The 26,113-nt window shown below is 54.2% G+C and overlaps 3 protein-coding genes across 12 annotated transcripts; 1 reads left to right on the forward strand and 2 right to left on the reverse strand.

The window, feature by feature from the left end:
* RAB27A (RAB27A, member RAS oncogene family) lies at positions 1 to 9,049 on the reverse strand. 5 transcript variants are annotated; one of them, XM_014058710.2, is made up of 6 exons: positions 8,864 to 9,049; positions 2,785 to 2,960; positions 1,104 to 1,192; positions 662 to 765; positions 352 to 475; positions 1 to 229 (listed from the first exon to the last, which is right to left on the reverse strand). In XM_014058710.2, exons 2-6 carry the CDS (start codon positions 2,935 to 2,937, stop codon positions 61 to 63), a joined length of 639 nt encoding a protein of 212 aa, XP_013914185.2. In that variant the 5' UTR covers positions 2,938 to 2,960; positions 8,864 to 9,049; the 3' UTR covers positions 1 to 60. The 5 variants fall into 5 exon arrangements, with proteins under 5 accessions (XP_013914185.2, XP_087560018.1, XP_087560019.1 ...); XM_087703892.1 differs by lacking the exon at positions 8,864 to 9,049 and adding an exon at positions 5,226 to 5,508; XM_087703893.1 differs by lacking the exon at positions 8,864 to 9,049 and adding an exon at positions 4,743 to 5,100.
* Positions 8,523 to 15,123, forward strand: PIGB (phosphatidylinositol glycan anchor biosynthesis class B). Its single transcript, XM_087703890.1, has 11 exons — positions 8,523 to 8,758; positions 8,849 to 8,966; positions 9,588 to 9,692; positions 9,811 to 9,941; positions 10,248 to 10,388; positions 10,672 to 10,723; positions 11,392 to 11,603; positions 11,858 to 11,922; positions 12,712 to 12,925; positions 13,213 to 13,393; positions 14,611 to 15,123. Exons 1-11 carry the CDS (start codon positions 8,538 to 8,540, stop codon positions 14,731 to 14,733), a joined length of 1,563 nt encoding a protein of 520 aa, XP_087560016.1. The 5' UTR covers positions 8,523 to 8,537; the 3' UTR covers positions 14,734 to 15,123.
* On the reverse strand, positions 14,986 to 25,761 carry CCPG1 (cell cycle progression 1). Of its 6 annotated transcripts, none has more exons than XM_087703888.1 (10): positions 25,638 to 25,761; positions 25,200 to 25,269; positions 23,854 to 23,965; positions 23,186 to 23,265; positions 22,373 to 22,580; positions 21,336 to 21,389; positions 19,325 to 19,567; positions 17,653 to 17,762; positions 15,859 to 17,291; positions 14,986 to 15,533 (listed from the first exon to the last, which is right to left on the reverse strand). In XM_087703888.1, exons 2-10 carry the CDS (start codon positions 25,257 to 25,259, stop codon positions 15,389 to 15,391), a joined length of 2,445 nt encoding a protein of 814 aa, XP_087560014.1. In that variant the 5' UTR covers positions 25,260 to 25,269; positions 25,638 to 25,761; the 3' UTR covers positions 14,986 to 15,388. The 6 variants fall into 6 exon arrangements, with proteins under 6 accessions (XP_087560014.1, XP_087560012.1, XP_087560013.1 ...); XM_087703886.1 differs by having other exon boundaries at positions 17,653 to 17,795; XM_087703887.1 differs by having other exon boundaries at positions 17,653 to 17,768; positions 25,638 to 25,760.
* Between the last annotated feature and the right edge of the window lie 352 nt (positions 25,762 to 26,113).

Below are 26,113 nucleotides of genomic sequence, written 5' to 3' on the forward strand. Positions count from 1 at the left end.
TCTGGCCACGGACTGCTTTATTGCGCGTCTGCCGGAGGCGGGAGGGCCGCGGCGGAGCCCTCAGCAGCCGCAGCCGGGCTGCGGGGGCGCCTCGGCGGGGCCGTCGGGGAGGAGGGCGCGGGGCCCGTCCACGCACCGCTCCATGCGCTCCATCAGCAGCCCCAGCAGCGCCTCCACGGCCGGGCCCACGTTGGCGCCGTTGGCGGCGCTGGTCTCGAAGTAGGGCGCCCTGCAAGCACAGCGGGCAGCGTCAGGCGGGCGGAGGGGGCGCCCGGGGCAGGCAAAGGGTCGCCTCTCCCGCCGCCGCCGCCGCCGCCGCCCGCGAGGCCCGCGCAGGAAGCCGCCACTTGCCCGTATTTGCCTGCCAGGCGCTTGGCCTCGTCCTCCTTCACCACGCGCTGCCCCTCCAGGTCGCTCTTGTTCCCGCACAGCACCACGTCGGGGCTCTGGCAGTAGGCGTGGGTCTGCAGCTGGCCTGCCGGGAAGGGAAGCGGGGAGCTGGAGCCCCTGGCTTGGCTGCCCCCCTGCTTAAAGGCCCTCGGGGCTCCCACCGGCATCCCGGCAGTCAGTAACCCCCCTGGGTTCCCATCGGGCTCCCTCGCGGCCGGCCCTTAGCTTAGCCCAGTCCCGCCGCGGTGGCTGCAAGTGGGATGAGACTTACTCATCCAGTTCCGGACATTGAGGAAGCTTTGCTCGCTGGTTAGGTCAAAGAGCAGGAGAAAGCCCATGGCGTCCCTGAAGAAGGCGGTGGTCAAGCTGCGGAACCTACCAAGAGGAAGGGCCAAGCATCATTACCCTGCTGCTCTCTCCTCTCAGGCTGACTCCATGCCTGTCCCCTGAGCCCGGACGAGGCCTCTTTAGGCTTTCTACTTAAGGACGAAATATCTGAAGTTTTAAAAGTGATAGAACAAATGTCTTAATTTCTAAAGTCATAAAGAACACAGGTTCCTCAGCCATAGGAAACGCCCAGTGCAGAGGTCGGAATACTGAGGGGTTGCCAACCTCTGCGTGCACTCAGGCATCAAGGCGACTGGTCCCATCAGGAGCCAAATGGGCCGGGTAGTGGAGGTGGGTGGTTCGGTCCATTTTTCAAGCATGCTCACCTTTCCTGCCCGGCTGTGTCCCACAACTGAAGATGTATCCTCTGTCCTCGGCCGCTGACCCCATGATCTGGTCTGTTAGGTCGGTACACCTGATTCCAAAAGGATTTGTGAATGTCTCCAGCCATCAGCTGACAAACCAGGAATCTTTCCCTCTTCCTCCCCCCTCCCCCAATGCTTTGAGGAAGCCAATAGATCCTTTGCTTTCTTCATTCATGGAGAATATTTTAGAAAAGTAAGCAGATTCGTGTCTCACTGATGTTTGTATAGGTAAATCCATGGTGCTAAATCCATGGCCTCCTTCTCATGTGAGCCTATTGCAATAGTTTCCTGCAGTCCCATGTTTGCTTCGTGTGCCCTTCCATCTGGTAGTTTCCCAGAATCTCAGTGTTTCTGCCTTCTAACCCATTATGCTGCTCCTGTAAAAAAAAAGGTTGATTCCCCCTTTTCCTATTATGCTGGTGTTTGTAGCGCATGTCTATATAGTGCATCTACAATTTGCACAGAGCTTCAGCTCGCGTTTGCCATTCGCCCTCCTCCCGGCAGTAGCACCCATGTTTCTTGCACCCATGCATAGGCCCCGACTCTGACATGTCTGAATCTGCAAAATTCCCTTCAGGGTGAACCATGATTAAATATTCTTTTTTTTTTTTTAATGTACAGGAATGTCCCTCGACACAGCAGCCCCATATCCACAGGGAAGAAGCAGCAAATTTCAAACTTGCCTGCAGAAACCATATTGAAGAGCTGCAAACTTGGCAGCACTGTGTCTTTTGTTGGGCACAAAAACACCAGACCCACAAGAAGCAAGTTGTAAGCCTGGAGGAGGACTGAGGGCAGGCAGGCAGTCCCACACAAGGAATATGAATTCCCTCCAGAGCACGGCTGGGAGCTTGGAGTGGAAGACAGTCCTTTCTCTCTCTGGAAAAATGCCAGGGAAGGGCCCAGGGCTGGCAGCGTTGGAGGCAGGATTGTTTTCTACACTGTGGAACGGGGTGGTGGGTGCCAGTGGGTTGAACCAGCTCTCTGGAAAGCTTTGCTCTTCTTGGACTGATCTGAAAGCAAGACTGCTTTGCAGAAATCTCATGGGAGGAAAGAGTCTATCAGCCACTGACAAAAGTCTCAAATTCATCAACCTGTAGAAGGCCAGATGTGGACCACCAGGGGCAAAGTTTTCACTAGAAAGGCAGAGTCATTTAGACAGCCTACCAGAGCCGTTCAAAAGGGCAACCCAGGACTTTGCGCAGGAGAGCAAAGAACCAGGTGCGGGGTTTTTGCAGACGACACCCCCGCTTGGGCAAGCAGAAAGAGGCAGCATTTGGCTACCAGCTGCCTTCTGCTTGGAGGGCATCACCCCCCCCCCCCCCGTTTCCACTCTTGGATGGGTGGGTGGCTGGAAGGCCACTCTAGTCCCTAAGTGGTGGTTTTTTGTCACTGTTTGGTCTCCATGCAGTAAGGGTGGGTGGCTGGGAAGGCAGCAGGAGTTCAGGCCAAAGGCGCTTCTGAAGACCGACCAAGAGGACGGAAGGCAGAGGGGGCGGGGAATCTGAAAGGAAAAGCATCTTGGCCTCTTCCCTTCTTCCTTCGTCTGCCCCAACATCAGGCACGGTTTCCTGAATGATTTCCTTCTGCATAGCTCATCTACAATTTCTCCCAAAAAGGAATGCACTTGGAAGGGACTTACCAGCCTTTTTTCCTGAAAATCAATGCCTACAGTTGTGATGAATTTGGAATTGAATTTCCCATCTGTGTACTGGTAAAGGAAACTGGTCTTTCCAACCCCAGAATCACCAAGGGCTAGGAACTTGATAAGGTAATCGTAGTCCCTGTCAGACATACCGAGTGATCCTTAGTAACAGCCTGAAGGGGGGAAGAAAGGAAGAAAAGTTTTGAGTCCAGAGGTCTCAGAGGAGCCTCCCGAGTGGGTGGGGCCCAATAAGAGGCTCAAAGGGACACAGTGGGTGCCTGGAACGCTGTTCCACATCTCGTCCACAGGTAGCACAACATGGTTGGCGGGTGACTTTGGTTCACTACAGGTATCAAAAGGAGCCTCTTTGGATCTGGGCCATTGGGTGTGGAGCTGCATGGAGGTGAGGTCAGCAGACGGGCTCAGAAGGCGCCGAAATGGGACTGGAAGGCCAAGACTTCTCTGGGGCCCAGCACTCATTCCAGGAGATGCTGCTGCAGGTGGGGGTACCCAGCCCTCCCTGGTCGTCTTGTAAAAGACAGGCTTTCCCCACAGATAATACTAGGGGGATGCTCGCTTTTGAAGTCCCTCTCTGTGGGAAAGGGGAGCCGTGTTCTTTCAGCAGACTCCCACTGCTTCCTCCTCCTCCTCCTCCTCGGTTGCCTTCAGGCTGCCTGTAGGAGTCTTATCGATGCTTCCTCATTTGTCCCCAAGCACAAACATACCCTGGGCATCTCTTCCTTCCTTCTCTGTGACAAGGACAGAGACGAATCATTTGGATTTGATCAGGAGGCGCGAGGCCTGCTGTCTCCTGGAGCCCCTGGCTGCCTGCAGTTAGATTTTGCCCACCAATCTGCATGTTTTCATTACTGGGGAAACAGTGGCTTGATCCCTTCTACACAGGTTGTCTAATAACGCAAGCTCGGTTTCAGATCAGTCTTGGGCATTTGACAATTGGAAGTGAGATAGAGAAAGCAGAGGAAGGCAGCTGCTCCCGAGGAATATAGCTGAGCTCATCATGCTGAACTTCTGAAATTGGCCAAGAGGCGAGGAGGCGCCTCCTCCCTCCGCAAATATTGAATCTGCAGCCTCCTCCCTTTGTCTACTTGGATTTTGGATTGCCCAGGAGTTGCTTTTTGGCTAATGCCAAGGGGATCCTCCCCAGAATGCCTGGCAAAGAGGCTGCCTGCACATCCAGGATACAGGTGGGGCAGGAGCATCCCTAGTGCAAGACTCATGACGGAGACTCCCCCTTCAGGAGTGTAGATTGCAGGACACCCCCCCCCCGTCACGCCAACCAACCTCGCAGGGGATCCCTAGACAGCTTCAGCTAGCCAGCAGTGCCAGACCCCCAGCTTGGCATCTGGGAGGGAGGGATCAGTCTTCTACTCTGCCAATTGGAGGGCAATGCCAGAAGGCCAATCTTTGAATTTGCACCCTGCGTGGCTGCCCCAGTAGCCGTTGCAAACAGCCTCCCCCGGACCTTTGTGAGCAGAGAGATACGGGGTTTTCTTAGGAACGTCAAGCTCTCTCTTTTTGTCCAGGGCATCCTGGCACAGGAGGCTTGTGAGCGATCTCTGCCTCCCCACCTCCTTTTTGCATTAGCCACCTACATTCCCTGACGGTATTGGCGGCATCACCTTGCCCGCAGCCCGTCCATTTCCACAGGAGCCTCCATGCAGAATGCTGGGTTAAAAAGGGGGAAAGGGGCTGCCTGCTTCCACTGCTTGGCACCTGCCTCACTCTTCCCTGGTCATTCCACCACCCTGAGAGGGCCCAGGCTCAGGATGCCACCCCCCGCTCCCCAGCGGCTGCTTTGCAAGCAGTCAGGCTGAAGCCCTCCTGGTGAAGGGAGTCATTTTCCCCAAGTGTGCCTCCCCCTCCTCTACCCACTGCAGCGAAGAGGCTGCCCGCTCACCCGTTGCTGCTGCTGCTGCTGCTGCCGCCAGAGTTACCTTGGGCTGGACTCCCGAGCCCCACCTGCTTCTCGCCCAGCCAGGAACAGCAGCAGCCGCAGCTTACGTGTCACCTGGAGACTGCCATGGGTGGAAGGTGTGCTTCCTGAGGCCAGCCAAGGGCATCGGGGCTGGGAAAGGGGCTGTGCCATCACCCCTCCTCATTTGCAGGAGCTGAGGCTGCATTCAACACCACCTGGGCTTCCTCCTGCCAAGCGAGTGGGCTCAGTTGGGCAATTCCCAGGGCAGCCTTGTGTCCGGGCATCCCAGTCCCTGCAGAGGGAGCTGCCTCCACCAAGGACTAGCAAACAGGTAGGCTTGGCAGGAAGAAGAGCTAGTCTAGGAAGGGAGTGGAACTCTCTGACTGACGGATCCAGACTTGGGCGTGGCATGAAAGCGGTGGGGGGGACGCAAGAGAGGGGTGTCTTCTGCTGCATAAACTCAAAGGTGCCAAGGAGGTTTAGCAGGGTGCTCCCCACGTACCTTTTAGCAAGACCTCCCATATGCTGGAGGGCTGTGCGGGCGCATGTGCAAATGTGGGCATTTACTCTGAAGGCTTCAGCAGCTCAAATTTCATCGGCAGACTACTACGATACTAGACCCGTTCTGCCGCTTATCTTTTGCCCCACGCAGCCTCCGTATAATAGTGGCCCTTCCTCAGGCGCAGACCCTCCGCAGCTGCCTTTCTGCAGGTACAAAACCAGCCCAGGATGCCCCCCCCACTTCCCAGCCCTGCAGGATTTCCTCTGTGGTGGTGGTGGTGGTGGTGGAGGAGGAGAGCCGGGAAGGCCTTTTGGCTGAAGGCCAAGAGGGGAGGGGGAACAGCGGCAGACCTCCCAAGCTCTCTCTCTCCAGCTGAAGGGCTTCCATGGCCTGACAACCAGAGGGAAAATGCACTGATCCCAGAGGCTCTCGCGCCCTCACTCTACAGCGCAGAAGGCATCTGGAGCTGCAAAAGCTGAAAGGAGATGCATAGTGGTGTGGCTGGCTTCAGTAGGAAATGGTGCTGTCAAGGGCTTATCAGTCATTTCTCTTGCTAAATCAATTTGATTGCGCCTCTGAGGTGTTTTCTTTTATACCTCTTCAGAGCAGAACTTATGCAAAGCCTCTCCAAGTGCAGAGAATTCACATCCTTTTCAAAAGAGCCCCCAGACTCAAAGGCTCACGGCTGGACCCAAACCGAGGGCACCAGAATAAACCTGCCTACAATTCCACCCTCACCCCATGTTAAGTTTGCAAAGCAGGGAGGGCATCTGCTCCCTTTGATTGAGGACATAAAAAAGCAGAAACAATGGAAAAGATGAGAGCTTTAAAATGTGACTGCGTACATATGAGCATGGCTAATACTCCCAAGGAAATCTTTTGGGACTGGGGGACCTGCAGTCTGCCTAGATGGCTTATTTCGGTGGAGTTCAACTCCTTTGCCCTCCTGTTTGCGCACTGTCTGAAGAATGAATCCGCTAGTACAAGATGCAGTGCTGGCGTCAAAAATTAGTGGGACCAATTTGAGGGAATCTGGGGGAGCAAGGGCTCTTAGTGAGGCTGCTTCTGTGGGGCATTTGGTGGGAGGAGGATGGGCTTTCTTGGGCAATTGGCATACATTATGGAAACAGGCTGGGTAGGATGAACCAGGGTCCCCTGTACTTATGGATATTGGGGATTCACCAATGGCCTCAGGACAGCCAAGCCTCCACTCCGGACACATAAACCATTTTCTCTTAAAGGGGGTGTATTGCTGAGTCAAGGCAACTGCAGCCAAACCACTTTACAAAGTGAAGATGCTTTAAAAGCCGCCAAAGCATGGAAGACTGTCCCCCTGCTTCCGCCATTCAAGCTGCCGGTACCTTCTTCTGCTATGCCAGCGTTGCCACCACGTTTACCTCCGCATCCCTTCTCAGAGTGGGTACGGAGTTGGAGACTGGCTGAAGGTCAACCTGCAGGATGACTGGATGGGAACATTTCCTGCAGCTTATCAAGCTATAACAGGCTGCGCAAACAAGAGAAGCCCCACCTGCGGGATAAAGGCAGCCCGTCCCATGAACTGGTCCCCAGCGCCCGAAAGGTTGGGGGCAGCTGACCTATAACCATTGCCTCCGTTCTGGAGCAGCAGGAAACCAAGAGATTGTCCAGGAGGCCCATCCTGAACTGAAGAGCTGCCACGGTGTCTGAGAACGTGAGTGGCGCATACATCTGCTTGGAAAGAGGTTGGGAGTTGAAGCGGCCAGAGGCTCTAGAAACAAAGACCATCGGATGCTCAAGGGGTCTGGAACAGGCTAGCCAGGAGGGAGGCTCCAAGCCCAACCAGGTGCCTGGGCTGGCTCTTGTCCTCCAAGGAGCCTCAGCTGGCGGCAGTCATGTGGCTGATCAAGTGACGGCACTCCGGATGATGTTTTTCACTTCCAGAAAAAAGGGGGCAAAGGGGGGGGGGGGAAGAGGAGGCGCAGTCCCTGGTTGGAGCCCCTTGCAGCAACATCTGTCAGACCCTCCAGCAGAGGGTGGGGATCTTCCTTGCCATGCCCAGCTCTTCTTTACATGGTGGAAGTATCAGGTGTGGTGGAGTTGCTGAGCTAAGCAAAGGCTAATTTTTGCTACAACAGGCCTGGAGAAGTTGGCCTTGAAGGCCAGCAGTGATTCCAGCCTGGAAGGGGGCAGGAAGCAGCAATATCCCTGCGTCCCATCACAGCTGGAACAACTGTCTCTCCTGAAGCAGAAGCCCCGTTTGCTCCATTCAGAGGGGAATATTTTGCAGGGGCCTGCAGCTGCTGACTAGGGGTAGGAGTCTTTTGGAGGGCCCCTTTGTCTGTTTTGCCCAAACCGGTTGTTCCCTACCTCAGCCCATTCCAGACCCAGGACTGTCAAGAGAAGAGAGCCATCAGCCCTGGAGTCACTTTCCCTCCTGCGAAGGCCGGATGTCCCAGCTTCTCCAGGACCAGTTTGGACCCCTGTGCAAGACGGGGAGTTTGCCCATCTCCACCCTGGTTGCCTCCAGGTGTGGCTGGGTGGGGTGGGGGGTTAATTACGTCTTCCCCGTGGGCTGCACCTTCAGGGCTACTGACAGAAGGATTAGTTACCCACCGGCGGTTTCTTGTGATTTAAAAGAATAATGTCCTTTATAAGGTAATAAATGCGGGATAACAAATAAACAAACGACACCCGGCAGCCCTTGAACATCACATTCTAGGAATTCTGCTCCCCTCGAGGGTCATTCATAAGAAGCAGCGAAAGCGAAAGCGGCGGAGCGGCGGGAAAGAAAGGAAGAGCCGTTTATTCCGCCTCTGGGAGGGGAAAAGTCTTATGTCCGCTTAGGCCACCAGCGCCGCCGAGGAGGAGGAGGACGCGCGCTCCGCTTCGGCTCACGGGCGGAGATGGCGGCGTCCACCGAGAGGCCCCCTGGGCGGGCGGGTGGGCGGAGCAGCGGCGGACGAGGCGTCCCGGGAGTCCCGCTTGTCCTTCGGGGGCGGCCTCCTCCTCCTCCTCCTGCAGCTTCAGGGCGGGCGCTCCTAGGCGGGCGGCGGCGGAGCCTCCTCGGGCGGCGGCGGAGCCTCCTCGGGCGGCGGCGGCGGCGGCTCGGGGTCGGAGAGGGCGCGCAGGCGGGCGGCCTCCTTCCGGATGGGCTCGGCGCCGTAGATGCCGCCGCCCACGCCCAGCACGAACACCGTCACCAGGCGCACCAGCGGCTCCCACCCGCGCATGGCGGTGATGATGGCGGCTGCGCACGCGCGGGGAAGCGGCCGAGGCTGGCCTTCCGCGCCTGCGCCCTCCCTCCCTTCCGCGGCGGCGGCGGCGGCGGGGGCTATGGAGGAGGCGGCGGGCGGGGCTCGCAGGCGTCAGCCGGGGGGTCGGCGGGCGGAGGGGCGGGAGGGGGGTCGGCGGGCGGAGGGTCCCTCGGGGTCCGCCCGGGGTCTCCTGGCGCTGAGCCTGGCGCTGCGGCTGCTCTGCTGCCTCTCGGTGCGCACCAGCTTCGTCCCGGACGAGTACTGGCAGTCGCTGGAGGTGGCGCACCGGGCGGCCTTCGGGTATCCTGGGGGAGGCGGACGGGGGGTGGAGGGAGGGAGGGAGACCCCGCCTCGCCCCTCCGTCCAGCCGAGTCCTTAACGGCGCGCCAGATACGGGAGCCTGACCTGGGAGTGGGCCGAGGCCCTGCGCAGCCCCCTCTACCCGCTGCTCTTCGCCGGCCTCTTCAAGGCGCTGCAGCTGCTGGGCAAGGACCAGGCGCCGCTGCTGGTGAGGGGAGCGGCCCTTCCGCGGGCGCCTTTGCTCTTCAACCACCACAGGAGGAAGCCCCCGTTGTCCCCGGAGGAGGAGGAGGAGAGGGTGGGAGGCTCCCGGCTGCCTTTTGGAGAAGCGCCCCTGAAGCAGCTCTGAGCCGAGGGACCGAAACGCCTCCCTCCCTCCCTCCGAGGCCCCCTCCTCGCCTCAGGCACCGTCCAAAGCCAGCTACCAAAGTTCCCCCTCACGAGACCCGCCCCAGAGGGCCGCATTAGGCCAGCCCCACCGGGTTTGACTGGCCCAGGGAAGCCGTTTCAAAAGCGGCCGGAGGGAAGCATTAGACATTACCCAGGGTGTGTGTGGCGGGAGGGGGGGGCGCAGTGGTTCTTCAGCATCCTTCCACGTAAGCGACCACCTCAGTCTAAGAAAGCCGGTCTGAAAAAATCCCAAACAGGGAGCCTGAAAAGCTCCGATGTCCATGCAATCCTTGTGCTTTTAGTTTTCCTGCTTCAAATGTGGCTTTGGAGGCTTTGTGTTTCAAGGGGCCTTTGCATTTCAGTGAGAGATCAGATTTCTGTTTGGGAAGAAGCAAACATTTCTTCCACGCTCTTCTCCTTGTGTCTCATCTTCTAACAGATCTGGCTCCCTAGGGTTTTCCAGGCAGTTCTGGCAGCATTTGCAGATGTGAAGTTATATTCCTTGGCAAAGCGACTGGATAACCTTGAGACGGCCAAATGGGTGGTGAGTCTCAGCCTCTCCCCTCCGTCTGGTGTGAGACCTGGCAGACTTCAGAGCCAAGGACTTTGCCGTGGCTGGGACCCCCCAACACACACCTACTCTTCTTCGGCTTTGTTCCCAGTACTTTTGCCAGTTGTGTTCTTGGTTCACGTGGTACTGCTGCACCAGGACCCTCACCAACACCATGGAAGCAGTTCTCACCATCTTTGCTCTTTGCTACTATCCCATGGAAAGCACCAAAACGGAAATCAGGTGAAAAACCTTGTATCATGGGATGGAGGGGGTGTCAGGCAAATTATCCTTAGGCCAAGTTTTCTTGTGCTTGGCTGGTTTCCCAACATGTTTTCTTCAAAACTGCTTTTCCCTCAGTTCTTTTGAGCCTTGAGCTCAGGGACCCTGGACCTTTCTCCGTTTCCGTCTCTTTTGGGAAATGCATGAATGCTGCAGCTCCATGTACCTTTATATTGGAACAAACGCTAGGACTGTGTTATGGTTGGGAGCCCGTCTCGGTGGCTTTCCTGTAGCTGTCCTGAAGTTTCCCATCTGCTGCCTTTCCAGCCGCTGCTACCTAGCCCTGGTTGCGCTGGCGTGCATCATCCGCCCAACGGCTGCCATTCCCTGGGCTCCGCTGCTGCTTTGGCACTTTGGGAAAGAGCCCAACAAGAGGCGCTTCCTCTGGGGTGCTTGCCTTCCAGTGGGGTAAGAGGGTCTTTACGGAGTTTTGTCAAAATCACCACAGTGAACAACTCACGTTTTAAACAGTGCTCAACAACACAGAAAGGAAGCGTCATTGGGTTCTAGGAAACGCTGTGCTTGGCATGGCCTAGGTGGGAAAGAGCAAACGACTCGGCTGGGGACAGGCGCGGGAAACAGTGCATGGCCCCCATCCAGGGCCTCATTGGGGGGGGGAGGGGGGAGACCCTGAGCAGGGGAGAACCTGTCGTTTTGCCATTGTGGAACTGTTGCTTTTCTCTTTTAACAGACTAATTGCTTTGGGAGGTTCGTTAGTAGTTGACAGGATCTTCTTTGGCAAGGTAAGCTGGTATCATCAAATCCCCCGAGGATTGTTTAGTCTTGAAGCCAAATGTCTTTCTCTTCCTCTGGGCTCTGCTCTTCCTACAGCCCCTAGGGTTACTACTGAGGTGGGCACTGGGCCACCAGCCTCTCCTTGCCTTCCTCTGCTTGTCCCTTCTTCTCTCCCCATTTTCAAACGGGTGCTGGGCCTGCGGGAGAAACCGGTGGAAGACTGTGAGCCCAGGTCGTGTTTTGAGGAGCACATCAATGCAGAGTGGAGGATTCAGGGTCTCCCCTCCACGTGATTCCTAGCTCCTTTTCCCAGCGGTGTAGCTGTGTGCAGGAGAGGGTGGCGTTGTAGGATAGTGGGTTGCATTAGGGTGGTGCCAGTCCTTGCCAAGCAAAGCAAATCCTCCCGCAGCCTGGGCTGGAGACTGTGCGACGTACCCTTATGTTGGGCTCAATTGCTGGCATTTCTTTGCCCAACTCCCCAGCCCAGCTTAGAGCGCGGCCAGGCTGGCCATCTCCCGTGCGAGCTCTAATCAGACCTGCCTGGGCCGGCTTACTTTTTTTTGTTCTGGAAAAGAGAGAAGGGGGCCGACGTGGCTCCTGAACGTTCCCTCAAGGGGAAAACGGCCGGCGTTCCTGTCGTGGGGCAAGCTGACCATTCCTTTTCTCGTCCCTGCAGTGGGTTGTGGTTCCCCTCAACTTTCTGAAATTCAATGTTCTGCATGAGCTGTCCACCTTCTATGGATCCCACTCCTGGCACTGGTATTTCACCCAGGGCTTGCCGGCGATCCTCGGTCCCCACCTGCCTTTCTTCCTCCACGGCTGCTTCAGTGCCCCGAGGAAGCATCGTGTGTTCTTGGTGGTTGTGCTTTGGACTGTGGCAGCCTACAGGTACCGCATGTTCTTCTGAGATTGCTTCGTGCCCTTGTTCTTGTTACTGCTCGGCATAAAGGCTCTTCCTGCCCTGCCCAGCTAGGGGTGGCTTAGTCAGCTTGCCCTTAATCAGCCAAGCAAAGGGGAGCTTCTTGGCATGGACGGGATGGAGCCTTCCAGCGTTTCTGAGGAAGAGAGAAGCCTTGAACTTAATTACTCAGGTAGAAGTTGGGGAACGTCCATGATGGTCTTGCCCTGTCCACTTCTTTCAGTGTTCTTCGCCACAAAGAATTCCGATTTATCTACTCCATCCTGCCCGTCTGTATGCTCTTCTGTGGTAAGCACTTGGGCTTGATGGATGATGTCGTCTTTCCTGGGGGGGGGGGAGGCACTCTCCTTTCCCAAAGAGTGGTCAGCTGTTGTACAATGCCAGCCCTGGTAAGTTCTTCTGCAGAAATGGCACCCCACGCCCACCCCCCACGCATCGTGGCAGTCGTGGCCATCTCTTCCACAGCCAAAGCCGCTTCCCCCCACTTCAGTTTTCTACCATACGGAGAGTCTTTTATTTATTTTCTTGATATTTTAGTCCTTTAACAGGTGGTCCTCGACTTACAATCGTTCGCTTAGTGACTCTCCAAAGTTACAACGGGACCTGGAAAAAGTGACTGATGACCATTTTTCACACTTATGAACTGGTCATGGGATTTAGATTCAGATGCTTGACAACTGACTCACATTTATGGCGGTTGCCGTGTCCTGGGGTCAGGGGAACCTTTTGCAACCTTCTGACAAGCCAAGTCAACGGGGAAACCAGATTCATTCAACAACGGCAGCAATTCCCAACAAATGTGGCATGAAAAGTTGTAAAATGGGGCAAAACTCAACACATTTCTCACTTAGCAACATAAATTTTGGGCTCAGTTGTGGTCTTAAGCAGAGGGCTACCTGTAATTCACATCCTGAAGTGACAATAACTTCAGGGATTTGCACACTGTATGGCCCTTATTCTTTCAGGCAGTTATTTGCCTGATCTTAAGAAAGGAACGCACCCCTTGGCGTCCCTCTCCTGGTCCAGCACCCTCCAGCCGACTGTCTTGAGCCCCTTCTGAAAAGCTCATTTCCACAGGACATTCTCTGGCTCAGCTGAAGAGGTGGAGAAGGGCTGCCGTCTCCTTCTTGCTGAGCTCCAACCTGCTCCTTGCCCTCTACACGGGTTTGGTCCATCAGCGTGGCACTCTGGACGTGATGGTCTACCTCCGGGAGCTCTGCAACCCTTTGGCCCGAGGGCAGGCATCATCCATTCTCCTGCTGATGCCCTGTCATTCAACTCCTTTATACAGGTAAGGCCCAGGCTCTTGTCTAGCAGGCAACCTGCCTCCCCGTGTCCTTCTCCTCCTCCCCTGAAATGGCCTTTCCCAAAGGCCCCATCCCCCAGGAGGTAGCCTGCCTTGTATTTTTACTTCAAGGTGGCGGGTGGATCTCTGTTGCCTTGCAGAGACACGAATACACAAGCGTCTCATCTCTGCCCCCATTCTTTCGATGATGCTTTAGCACAAACAAAGGCCCGGAGGAATGTCAGCCCAGCTACCTCCCCTTTTCAACTCTTGGGGTTTTGTTTTGCTCCTAGCCATATTCACTGCCCACTGCAAGTGAGATTTCTTCAGTGCCCTCCGGATTTGATGGGAAGAAGCAACTATCTGGATGAAGCTGACTTATTTTACTCTCGCCCTCTCCTGTGGCTCCACAAAGAGTTCCCTAATGCTACACAACTGCCCTCCCACTTGGTCTTCTTCAATGTACTTGAGCAGGTAGGTAAGCCCGAGTCCCCTGACCAGCAGAGCCTTCTTAGCAGGGCTCCTTGTGGCCTCCACAGGGGGAGCCTCACCGCCAAAGGTGGCGTGTGTGTTCTGACCCACCTGAGGACGTAAAGTCTGCCTAACGAGATGCGTGGAGGAGCCCACCGCCCCGTGCCTCCCTTCACGTCTTCATAGTAGCACATAGTAAATGTTAAGTCTTCTTTAGGGTAAGTCAGACTACTGGTAGCCCTACCCTCAGCCAGGTTGGCATGAGCATTGCCAGCTCAAGACACAATGGTGCAGTGGTTAGAATGCAGTGCTGCAGGCTATTTCTGCTGACTGCTGGCTGCCTACAATTTGGCAGTTCGAATCTCACCAAGCTCAAGGTTGCTTCAGACTTTCATCCTTCTGAGGTCGATAAAATGAGGACCCAAATTGTTGGGAGCAAGAGGCTGACTCTGTAAACTGCCTTAGAGAGGGTTGTAAAGCACCATGAAGCGGTAGTTAAGTCTAAGCATTATTGCTATTAGAACAGAACCGAACATAGTTGGAAGGGACCTTGGAGGTCTTCTAATCCAACCCCCTGCCTAGGCAGGAACCCCTACACCACTTCAGACAAATGGTTATCCAATATCTTTTTGAAAACTTCCAGTGTTGGAACATTCACAAGGGCAAGTTATTCCCCTGATTAATTGTTCTGTCAGGAAATCCCTCCTTAGTCCAAGTTGCTTCTCTCCTTGATTAGTTTCCACCCATTGCTACCCTCAGGTGCTTTGGAGATTAGCTTGCTTCCCTCTTCTTTGTGGCAGCCCCTGAGATATTGGAACCCTGCTATCATGTCTCCCCTAGTCCTTTTCATTAAACTGGACATAACCAGTTCCTGCAACAGTCCTTCGTGTTTTAGCCTCCAGTTCCCTAATCTTTATTGTTTTTCTCTGCACTCTTCCTAGAGTCTCCACATCTTTTTTACATTGTGATGATGACCAAAACTCTGTACAGTATTCCAGATGCTTTGCAGTGTATGACTTTGCTCTGATTGATCAGGGGGAATGCCATTTTCTTTTCAAAATCAGTACTTGCCCTTTGTTTTTCATTGTTGGGTAATAACTCTGTAAGATTTGGGGAGGGAGAAGGCAATCTACTAGTCTTGTGGCAGCTTCCCATGCAAGTTGAACATTTTTCAAAGTAGATGCAATCTATGTAATCCTTAACTGTATTTTTAATTACAGGAAATATCATCTTTTCTGATTTCGAACAAATATGTAAAAGCTGCCACATTCTTTCACACCCATTTGCCTCAAGGACGAGTTGGAAGCCACATCTATGTGTTCAAAAATTATTTTGAAGATTGATGAAAGGGGTTTAAAGGATGGGGGGGGGGGATGGAGCTGACGCAAGAGGAGGAACAACAGCAGCAGCAGCAGCAGCAGCAACCCCTGACCTGAAGTCTGTGGAGAAGGAGGAGAAGGAGGAGAAGTGTGCATGGCTCTGGAGAGGTGGAAGGTGCCACCTTCCACATTTGTTTTTGCAAAGGCGGCCTTATCCTTCTGCTAAGATTTCAGATTTGCTCAGACTGTACGCAGCTATGCAAACCTCTATGAATAGACAGTTTGGAACCATCTTTTTATTATTTTTTTTACAATGTACAGTTGTGCAAGAAAATTTAAAAGCAAGATGATCAGAAAGAGGACACGCAAGAAATCCCATCATGATCAGGGTAATTAAACAGCTATCAAGATGTGCTTCTGGAGCGTGAGATGAAATCTCTACCGTGTATCTTTTAGTAGAACCAAGTACCAACAAGTGCAGAAAAGCTTATTTTACAACTTGTCTAAAGCTACTGCTTACCCTGCTGATTTATTGTAATAGTAGAAAGCAGCCAAATTAATTAATGCTTCCCAAGAAGACTGCAAGACAGGAAGGATGGAGATGAAGCCAGTGGTGAAAGCTCTCTGAGGGGGCCAATCATGGAGGGATTTTGCCAGCCTGCAGGGCTCCCTCACCCCTTCAGTACTTAGGGTCAAAAGGGAGCCGCCCCACTTCAATCTCCAGGTTTGCCGTGTGCCTCCCATTGTTGCGGCCCTGCTTTTGCCATCGGCTTTCCTTCTTGGAACGCTGCTGGTGCTTTGGAAGGTGTCTTTCCTGCTGAGGGCTGTGGGAGAACATGAAAGGGGGGTGCTTACTGGGATGGGGTGCAAAAAGGAGGGGAAGCAAGGGGTGACCCTGGAAGCCTCAGGTCCAGCTATTCAACTCCTTGTCACTTGAAAGGAATGCTGTGGAAGCCCCTAATCTCCTAGTATTCCTGATACTGGGGTTTGATGGGGCAAAGAAATTGGCCGACAGACCAGGAGTCCTTGTAACCTGTGCCTTAGCGTGAACAAGGATCGCCTTTTCATCTCTTGGCCCGAGAGAAGCCTCCCAACTTACAGAGGCATTGCTATGATCCCCCCTCCTCAGCCCTCGTGTTTTGCACTCACCTGGATCCCCGCGGAGGAGGCGTCTGGTTATGATGATGAAAGTAGTACTGGTAGATGTACTTGTCTAGGCCTTCAAAGGCTCCATCGCTGGCTCTCCGATATTCGTCCATGTCTTCGAGATAGTCTTTGACATCGTTGACAAAGTCCGAGAACAGCATCTGGTCATGAATAAAGACGCCGTTGCGGAAGAAGCTGCTGGTGAAAATTTCCAGTTCTCGCCAATGATGGAAGTTCTTTACTTCCTGCTGCAAATATTTGTGCATTAATTGATTAAATTCATCAGCCCGAATAGGATCCAGGACTTTGTTGAAGAGGCTAATAAATTCTTGGTGGGCACAGTCAAAAATGCCAGAGCAGCCTTTTAGGATGGTGTGCTGCTTTGGGCTACCCGTGGGGCCCCTGGGACACTGCCCGGAAGCACCACCGTCCGTGGACAATGGCGAGAGGGGCTGGGGGTCCTCGGGCCGAGGCGTCTTCTGGCCAAAATGCCTTTGGCTCCCTGGAGCCTGGTGCTGCGCCGGCTTTGCAGGACCGTCCCGAGAACCGTCCGTCTGATGCATCCTCCTCCCTTTCCTGTTGGTCTCGTGTCTTCTGTCGCCGAACCTCTTCTTCTCCCTTCCGTCAAAGATGTTTCTTGTTGTGTCCTTAAAATGTCTAAAGGTGGACTTGACAGAGTCTGAGAATTTCCTCAGGTTCTCTTTCACCGCTTCTTTGGCCTGCTTGATTTTCTCTTTGTGGTGGCGTACAAATTCCTTGGTGGAATTCTTCATGGCATCAAACGTTTCTTTCACAGAGCCAAAAAAGGTGGCTTTTGCCTTGGCTCTATTTGGGCTTCCCCCTTTCCCAGCTGGCTTCTGGGCTTTCTCTGCTCTCTCCTGCTTCTCTGCACGATCTTTAACTTCAACGTACAGCTTCTCCCACAAATCTGACCGCTGCTGTTCAAAGCTGAGCTTCTTCTCCAGTTCGGCCAACATCCCTCGCAGGGCTTCCGTCTCTTGGCTCTTGTGCGAACCGGCCTCTGCCGCCAACGGCCCGTGCTGGGCGTTCAGCTTTCCCAAGGTTTCCCGAAGTGCTACCGTCACTTGACGTTCTTTATCAAGCTCCCTTCTCAGCATCTGAGCTTCAGCCAGCAGGGTCTCCTTTTGTTTCACAAAGCTCTGCATCCTGTGCCTCTCCTCCTCCAAGTGCACTCTGAGTTTTTGGTTTTCGGCCACAACCAGAGACTCCGGCCCAGGGCCTCTGCTTTCCAAGTGCCTCACTTCTTCCCTCAGCCTCCTCAGCTCTTCCTGTAGCAGGGCCAGTGCCTTTTCCTCTCTCTGTAAAGACTCTCTCAGGTGCTGGTTCTCCGAGGCAAGGCGAAACCTCTGAGATTCAAAGGATTCCTTTTCCGTCTGTGTTGCAAGCCAGCACTTTGCAAGGCCCTCCTTCAGAGACTGGGTGGAAAAAGAGAGCACACGGGTTGCACAGAAGGGAAAAGAGGCAATGGAGCAGGAGCAGCAGCAGAATTAGGCCAGCAGAAAGCCTCCCTCCCTCCCTCCCTCAACAGAGAAAGGGCAAAGTGGCCCAATTCCGCCCTTTGGGCTTCGATGTGGGACAAGCCCTTGGCTTCACCCGGGCCTCAGACTTAGCAACTGCTGGCTCTGCATCTCAAAGCTGGAAGGACAAGAAGTAGGATGCGTCCACTTGTTTCTGCCCACTTGAAGTGACAAAGTTACAAAACTTTGTAAGGGAGAGGGGGAAATGATCAGGGCTGAGGTATTTTTGAATTATGGGGAATGGAAACGTTCTCCTTACCCCACACGGTGTTTTACTTCCTTGTTGGCATTGCAAAAGATCCCCCTTCATATCATTCAGTTTGTCTTCGTGAGTCTTCTCCACTAGTTCCTGTTGTTTTTGGATCTGAACTGTACCTTGAAACATAAAATTTTCTTTTTTATCTGACAAGAAAAATGGGAAGTTAGGCAGCTTATTAGAGACACATCTTATATTCTTTCTTTAGAATTGTCAAGTGAACTATGGCCTGGTAGAGCAGACTGAAATGCTCAGCTTTAATAAAAATGAAAGGCTGATACTTTCAAAGCGGCAGATTGCAAAGCAGGAGTGCACAGGTGCAACGGGAGCATCCATCTCACAGCCAGTATCAGCCGCTTAACGCCTATCTTGAAAAGAGTGAACCGAGTGGGGGAGGGAGGACCAGCCCTCTTTGGAACAGTGGTCACATCAAACGGCGTCCACCTGGAGAGGAGTGGGAAATGTTGGGGACTGCAGCCTGCCTCACAGCCATCTCCAGCAGCCACTTCATGCTACAGGAGCTCAGGCAGCGACGTCTCAACAAACCGAAAAAAGCCTCATGTCAAAGGAGGAGGAGGAGCAGCCGCCACGGCCAAGGGCACTCGGGAGAGAGGCAGCCCTGGGGAAAAGTAGAGGGCCAGGCAACCTCATCCCAGGGCAGGTAAAGGTTATCTTGCCCACTGTAAACACAAAACCAGCACATCTGGCAAAGATGGCTAAATTCAATGTACAGCAGTCAATCGTGCCTCTTACTTTCTTCACATTTCCCGAAGAACAAAAGCAGGTGGATATCAGCATTATTCTAATGGTAAGTGTAATGTTTTCTACCTCAAACCAAACCAAAATCTGGGATCACCAGAAACCAATAAATACTATTGGTCTAAGAACAGCTACGCCGCTTCCATTCTGAGCCAATTCATTACAAAACCAGAATCATCTGGGTTCCTATCTAAAGAAAGTTCTGGAGGATATTTGTGTTGCTGGTTTGTTATACGTTAATTATATGACACGGCATGGAGTGCCAAGGCATGGTCCGTGGCTTATTTACAAAAGGATTTTTCTGCAACCCAAAACGTTCCCGTTGCGTAGAGTCTGCCTCTGGAGAGGAGCCTTTCCCACAAGCTCTGGGCTGGGACTGAAAGCAGGCTTCTCCACCGCAGCTAGCTATATAAAGAGTTCCACATCTAACCCTTATTTTGCTTCTGGGGATGGGCAAGCGGTTAAAAATGTTAGATTCTGCACAATTCCTCTGAGGAGTCGCCTCATCGCCTGATTGGTCACTGCAGAAGCCGCTTGCTTTCGCCAGTGGATCTCCAGGTTCTCCCAAGAGGCGGTGCCTGGCTGGAGCCCATGACTTGGACGTGGCGGACTGGAGCTGGGTCTCTCCGTGCGCCAAGCACTACCTAGAACTCCCCTCTTTAGGCCTTTGCTCACTTGGGAGAAAAGGGACCTTTCCCAGCAGCTCTGAACTTGGCCTTTATTCCTTTATAGCCCACCTTTCCTGGAGAACTTCCGAGACTTCATCGTATGCCCTACGCTGTTCACTTTTGCCCCACAGAACCCGCCCTATGAGGCTCCGGCCTCAGATCCCCCAAGCAGCAGCAGCAGCAGCCTCGGCTGAAGCCCCCGACAAGAGGTCCCCGTTCTGCCCCTTAAAAGGCTCTGCTGCACTCACCATAGAAGTGTCCAAAGCCCATGCTGACCGCAATCACCAAGGCCAGGACGATGCACCGGTTCAGGCCGCTGCTCAGCAGGTGCTGGGCCTGCTTGACTTCCGGATCAGGAGGCGGCGGACCTTCCTCAGACTCTGAGCTGGAGAGAAGCCTCTTCTTTGCCCGCCGGCGCCTCAAGGTGGGGCTGGAGCCATGACTGGTTTCATCACTGCTGGATTCCTCCCCACTCGGCTGCAGTGGGAAAACTGGGCAGCAAATCCAAGCAGTGAACACACCACCAGCACTCTGGGATCCCCAAGCAGCAGCAGCAGCAGCAGCAGGCCTGGAAAGGGGGCTGCCCAAGCCAGGCCCTTGCACTCCACGCACACACACACACACACTCAGGGGCCCCGTGCCGCTCTTCAGCCCACCGGCGCCTCCCCTTGTGCTCCAGAGCATGCCTCCGCAGAGGCACCTCTGTGCTTGCTGGGGCCGGCTGCCAAGCAGAGCTCTGAAACTCTCTGCGCCTGCTTTGCTTTGCGGGCTGTCTCCATGCAGGCTTTCTGGGGCTGAATCCTGGGCAAGTCCCTCCACATGAGAGCCGAATGGTAACCAAAACCTTGGCCTTCAGCAGAATGGGTGAGCTTTTGATTCCTTTGAAAGCAGCTCACTTTCAAAGAGCCGCTCTTGTGCCAGATGCAGGGTAAATATGCCATATTTTTCAGAGTATAAGACGCTCCAAAGTATGAGACACTCCCAGCTTTCGGGGAGGAAAATAAGAAAAAAAAGTACCTCTGCCTCCCAGCAATTTGCCTCCTTGCAGCAAACACCAGTCAGTCAGTTCCAGCTTCAGCACAGCCTGATTAGCACAAGCAGCTGATTGTCAGCCTCCCAACAATCAGCTGTTTCAGGCTGCGGGAATTGCCATGGCCTGTTGCTGCCTCTGCACGCTCCATTTTCCGCCCATTCTGAGCAGCGGGGATCAGAATGGGCGGGAAATGAGGCGTGTGGAGGCTGAAAATGGGGTGCGGAGGGCAAAAATGGGGCACGCGGAGGCGGCAATTGGCAGCCTGAAATAGTTGATGGTAGGGAGGCCGATCCGACATGCTAATCGGGCTGTGATGAAGCTGAAACAGGCTGTTGCTGCAAGGAGGCAGAAGCCAAAGCGTGGAGGCTGACAGGTGAGCGGGTGGGGCTACATTCAGTGTATAAGACGCACCCAAATTTTCACCGTCTTTTAAGGGAGGAAAAATGCATGTTATACTCTGAAAAACATGGGTCGTCCAGAAATCAACCGGTCTTTGGGCCCTATGAATTCCAGAGACCGTTGCCATCTGGGGTCATGGCAACAGGACCAAAGCTTGTTCCAAGGCTTAATCAGCTCAGAGAAGCTTCTCGCTCTTGCATGAGTGGTCAGGTGTGGGGAAACCCTCCCCTGAAAGCCCCTGGATCTGTATCCTGGTTCTGTTCTCTCTGCCTGTGGGCAAAAGGCCACCAAGGGCTCCCTTTTGTTGGGGGGAAGGGGCCGGGAAGGGCATCTCATCTTTAAGGGTCAGCAGGACAGCAGGAGAAACCTCAGTATCTACAGTAGGTGAGTCTTCATATTATGTAAAGGATTTCATTAAACATTTCACACTTGCAAAATTGCATGCATGGAAACACACACAAGCACACGTTGAACAGCAAGTCAGAAACCCAAAGCATGAAGCCGACTATAAACTTAAGACTTTGGAGTGGTACAAGTCTTGCAATATGAAGGGTTTGTAATGCATTTTCTTCTACTGATCTGGGATTTATGTTAGTCTTTTAATTTGCCCGAGACCCTCAACTGCTCTCATGCTCATCTTTAATGTACGGCTGCTCCAAGAGCCCTGGCTTCTCTTCCACTTCCCCCCAAACACCTCCCCCAAGAATTATTTCTTGTGGGGGAGTGGTGGGGAAATGCATCCTCTCTGCTTCAGAAGCACGACGGCATGCCCAGCTCCGGCCATCATGCCAGCTAAGGAGAGGAGAGGCCGGATACCAGCTGCTTACCCCATCCACTCACCCACCGCAGGACCACCGTCCAAAGCTTCTCCAACCAACTGGCTTTCAATGCAAAAAACAAAGGAAAAGATTTGTAACTTCCAACCAAGAGGCTGCAGCAAAGGGCCATGTCTACGGAAGAAACCTGCCTCCTTCGAGCCCTCCCTGTTCAGGCTCCGGGCACTGAGGAGGCCTGCCGGATTATGACTCTCATCAATTAACCCAAGTGACTGGCAGTTAGTCTGCATCTCCTCCCAGAACAGGATGAAGAGAAGGAAGAGTTATTCTAATGCCAGAGATGACTTGACTTAAAACACTCACTTTCCAGATAAACTGTGATTAAAAGAGTTCATCTATTTGAGAGGTTATAGACCAGAAAGCAAATCTAATCTCAGAGAATCGAGCTTAATCTGAGGTTAAGTATTAACTCTACGTAACAGCTCTAAATAAGAGCTTAGAAATACACTTGTATGCTCCATCTCGCTTCCCAATGAAGGTTTTAAAAAATCACCAACCACCTTTATTTCAAATGAAATGGATGGGTGGAGGAGTCCCAAGTCCCATAAGCCTTTGGGTGTTGTGTGCACAGAGCAGCATTCTTTGCCAGAGCTGGCAAGGAGCATGGGGCTGGTTCTTCAGGACAAGGCCTCTCTAGAGCTCATAACCAGATTAACCCAAAGAATGCCCAGCCCTGCTTAACTGGGAGGAGAGTTCCTTAGTTGGGGCATATCTTTCGGGGTGTCCAAGTGATTAAACAGAGAGCCCGAGGATGTTCTACGCTCAATAATATAATAAAACAGAAAGAGAGGGGGGGGGAGGGATATTTTTTTTCTTTTTTAAAGAGTCCTCACAATGGGGAGCCAAAAACATGAGCTATTTCGAATGCTCAAGAGACTTCAGGCGAAAACCAGCTTCCTATCCTTAGTCGAATCAACTCAATGACATACTCAAAGTTGGGGGAAATGTTTGAGGACTGTTGCCCTCAGGACACTCCCTGTTTGCACAGAACGCTGCCTGCTTTTAAGAGGCCGAAGAACGCCACATACCTGTTTCTGGCTGGCAAAAGGTATACTGGCTGCTGGAAGAGGAGCCCATGTTGAAGTTTTCTGAGGCCGGACCTTCCTCCTCTCCTGAGGCGGCTTCTTCCTGGCTTCCAACTTCTTCTACCTTCGGCACCTCCAAAGTCACAATGTCTGAATCATCACTTACTCCTCCCACACAGGAGGTCTCATCCAGCATTTTTTCTTTCTCACCCTTGGATATAAGGTTAAATGATTATCAACTTGAAAAATGAAATTCATAGCTTTTTGCAAGTGCTGTTAACTCAGAATTTACACACCGATGGCCTGGCGTCTATAGGCTGCTCACTGGCGTACAACAGTCTCATCATTTGGGGGAGAAAGCTCTGAAGCCCAGCAAGCCGAAGAGAGAACACCCGTATCAGGATTGGGTGAGACATGTTCTGAAGAAGGGCAGCAGCAGCAGCACAGCTCTCCTGCACGCTGTTTCCGTGGGTGATAACTTCCCAAGTGCCCTCCTCTCCTATGGCCCCAGGACTACAGCTTTCTCCTAGCTGGAAGTCTCTTGCAGGGAAATCCCAGCAGCAGAGAATAAGGTGAAATAAACGCCCCTTAATTTAGGGCACATTCACGGGGACTCCTCTAGCAAAGTCAGAGCCTGCTGGCATCAGAACAGGCCACACAGCAGGGATGGGGACATCAGCTGGGCCTCCTCTGTTGGCACAAGCTCTGCCAAAGAGGCCACTTGTAATGTTTCGCCTTTCTACTGAGAGCTACAGAAGAAAGAGGCATTTGTCTCCAGACGTGATCTTCCGAGCCCCGTGTTGAATCATGACTTACCCCAGGAACCAGCTTGCTGGGCTCCGTGGGGGACTGGCTTGTAGCGCTCACTGGTGCCCCATCACCCTGGCCAAAGTCAACTGCAGAAAGAAAGGATGAAGACATACCAGGTTGCTCCTCCATGACCCTCCTGCACGCACGTGTCTCTGCTCTTACACCCACTCATACTGCTCAGGCTTTCAATCCAAGTGGGCTCATCACAGCTTTCCCCCGGAGAACCTGGGCTGGAGAGCTTTAGTTATACGGCAAGAATGTCCACTGCACCCATTACACAGGAACCTGGCTATGGGAACCACAAGAGCTTGGGAATGCTTCTACTACAAATGAGACTTCTTTATCTCCAAGGCCGATACAGTTCCAGTCACAAACCAGTGACTGGACCTCTGGAAAACTGGCCTGCTTTAGTGCTCCTAACGCTCCCCATCGGCCTCTCACTAGCAACTACCAGCCTGTTTCTGCCCTGCACAGGGAAGATCATGACGGAGCTTATCCTCAAATGCCTGTCAAAACAAAGCTCCCCATTTCATCCCTGGCCACCCAAACCTCAGATCTCTTCCCCTCCCAGGCAGCCAGACGTTGCTCAGTTGGCCCAGGAATCCTCCTGTGCGATTCCCAGCAGCTCTTTGGCCCAAAAGGGAACGCAGCCAAAGCTCTGTGCCCAGACTCACCTTGCTGCTGCTGGTCTTCCGCTTGCGTTGGAGACAGACATTCCTCCGAGGCCAGATCCTCGTGGCCACTTATGCTATCAGAGTCTGGCGCTGCTGCTTCAACATCGGAGCCCTAAAAATACAAACACGCTCACTGGAGATTGAGTCGGAAGCCCCAGAAAGAGTCCCCGGATGTTCCACAAGCAGCATGTCACTGAAACCCAGGAACAGAGATGGGCCACTAGCAGTGCACAAGCAGGATGCATTCTTACCAGCCGAGCTGTTTGCTCCCCAAATAAATGTGGGAAACAAAGCAAAAGACAGAAATATTTCCATGCTGCCCACCAAGCCTCCCAAACTCTGCCTGAGACAGAGCAGAGCCTCCTAGGACCTGGAAGTGGACGGCGGAAAAGGATAGAGAGTGCAGGGCTCGCCTGTTGCGGCCCTCACTGCCTCTTTTCACTCGTTAGCCTGTCTTTCTGAGTAAACGTTTGACTTCTGCAAGGGGCCAGTCTGTTCGTGTGTGCTATCCTCACACTTTCTGGAAATGGAGGCAAGGGACTGCTCTAAGCCAACACAGTCCTGCCGCTTTCAAGCCCTTTGAGACCTTGGGCTACAGATGAACCTTTCACCACCAGGAATCTCGGAAATGAACTCTGGATGACTTTCCTGCTCTCTTTGAAAACCAGAGAACGCATCCGGTGCCAGAACTCAAAGGACTTGCTCTTCCCCTCTTTTATCTTTATACTAGGGAGTGCAATTAGCTTCCCCACCCCTCCTCCTCTTAAGGACTGGCTTGCTTTGGTTCCTGAAACCGTCAAAACAGACATGAAGGGGCCTCCCAAGGGTCTCCCTTTCAGGAGCTTTAATGCAAGCAGCCGATAGGTCCCACAGAAGAGCTCCTCCAGTGAGGCGCTTCTGCCAAAAAAAACCCAAGGATATCAGGGCTTTTAAGTGGACTTTAACCGAAGGAGGAGGCCAAGACTGAGCATGCTTTGTCTCTTGCATGATGGGGTGGCTTCCAGGTCAGCTGTGCTCGAGATTTTTTTTTGGGGGGGGGGGGGGGGGCTGGCAAGTTTTTGAGCTCCGGCTCAACAGACCTCATGGAAGTGGGGGGAGAAGGGGGGGGAACTCCAGCTGCCTTTAAACCACTGAACGTTGGAACGTTGTTATTAGAAAAGGCCAAGGCAGCAGCCAGGCCAGCAACCAAGGCAGGCCCAAGCTGTCCCGCATCGCAGCCTTTGGCAGCAGCCCTTGTAGCGCCCCCGCCCCTTCTTCTTCCGGATGGAGACCCGTTCCGCCGAGGAGGCGCTCCCGCTCCTGGAGCCAAGCACGGAAAGACAGCCCCACGGAAGTCCGCCTGGTACCTCGTGGTTGATGACCGTCCAGCCACAAGACGAGTCGCTGTCGCTGGAAATCTCTGACATTGTGAAGAAGCTGCAAGGAAAAGAGCCTCTTCAGCGGCCGCCTTCTTCCTCTGCCTTAAACAGACCCACACCTCCGCTCCTCCCCTTCGGCCGCCTGAGCGGAGCCGAAACCGCCGCTGCGGGAGGGAACGCGGGGCGGACAGCGCCGGGGGGGAGGAGGAGGAGGGACCGGGTCCTTCGCCTTCCTTCCTCCCCCCCAAGCCGGCTCGGCTTCTGGCCTGGGGGGGGGGGTGTTTCTCTAGGGGCAGCGGGCCTGCACTGCCGCCCCCACAAGGCCGCGGAGACCAACGGTCGTCCGCCCCTCCCGTGCGAAGGGGGCGCTTGGCGGCCAGACCGGCCAGGAGGCCGCGGGGCGGTGCGGGACCGCGACCGGCCTACCTGCTGGAGCGGCGGGCAGCGCAGCGACCGGCGGCTTCCCCCGCTTCGCCAGAACAACAACCGGGGACCGGAAAGGCGACGCCGCTGCGCCTGCGCCTCCCGCGGGGCGTCCGCCGGGAAGTGTAGTCCGCCCCCGCCCGGCGCTGTGGCAGGCTGGCCGCTCCAGGACTACATGCCCCAGGGGGGAGTGCGGCCCCGCGCATCAACAAAGGGCGGGGCCGAGCCGTTGCCCGGGCGACGCGGAAGGCGGCTCGCTGCACAGGCCTCTCTCCTTTCTCCTCCGCCGTCGTCGTCGCCGCGGTCCGGCCGGGGCAAATGGCCTCCGGGAGAGAAGGGCCGCGCAGCCTCCCCGCCGCCAACCCGGGAAACCCCATCTTCACGTGCCTGGCGGACGCGCGGACGCTGGTGACGGGAACGCGCCTGAGCGCGGCGGTCCCGTTGCTCTACAAAACCACCGCCAGCGACTACGGCGCCCT

Source organism: Thamnophis sirtalis, unplaced genomic scaffold (genome assembly GCF_051295495.1).
Source record: "Thamnophis sirtalis isolate CommonGarterSnake01/CBP01778 unplaced genomic scaffold, rThaSir2_p1.2 scaffold_2, whole genome shotgun sequence".
Taxonomy (NCBI): domain Eukaryota; kingdom Metazoa; phylum Chordata; class Lepidosauria; order Squamata; family Natricidae; genus Thamnophis; species Thamnophis sirtalis.

Coding starts and splice junctions, on each gene's coding strand:
- RAB27A (XM_014058710.2), bottom strand. CDS start 2,937: ATGTCTGACAGGGACTACGATTACCTTATCAAGTTCCTAGCCCTTGGT. Junction 1,193..2,784: donor ATTTTCAGGAAAAAAGGCTG/GTAAGTCCCTTC, acceptor TTTTGGAATCAG/GTGTACCGACCTAACAGACC. Junction 766..1,103: donor GACACAGCCGGGCAGGAAAG/GTGAGCATGCTT, acceptor TCCTCTTGGTAG/GTTCCGCAGCTTGACCACCG.
- PIGB (XM_087703890.1), top strand. CDS start 8,538: ATGGAGGAGGCGGCGGGCGGGGCTCGCAGGCGTCAGCCGGGGGGTCGG. Junction 11,604..11,857: donor TGGACTGTGGCAGCCTACAG/GTACCGCATGTT, acceptor CACTTCTTTCAG/TGTTCTTCGCCACAAAGAAT. Junction 13,394..14,610: donor TCTTCAATGTACTTGAGCAG/GTAGGTAAGCCC, acceptor TTTTAATTACAG/GAAATATCATCTTTTCTGAT.
- CCPG1 (XM_087703886.1), bottom strand. CDS start 25,259: ATGTCAGAGATTTCCAGCGACAGCGACTCGTCTTGTGGCTGGACGGTC. Junction 22,581..23,185: donor CCAGCAAGCTGGTTCCTGGG/GTAAGTCATGAT, acceptor CTTATATCCAAG/GGTGAGAAAGAAAAAATGCT. Junction 21,390..22,372: donor CTTTTGCCAGCCAGAAACAG/GTATGTGGCGTT, acceptor TTGCATTGAAAG/CCAGTTGGTTGGAGAAGCTT.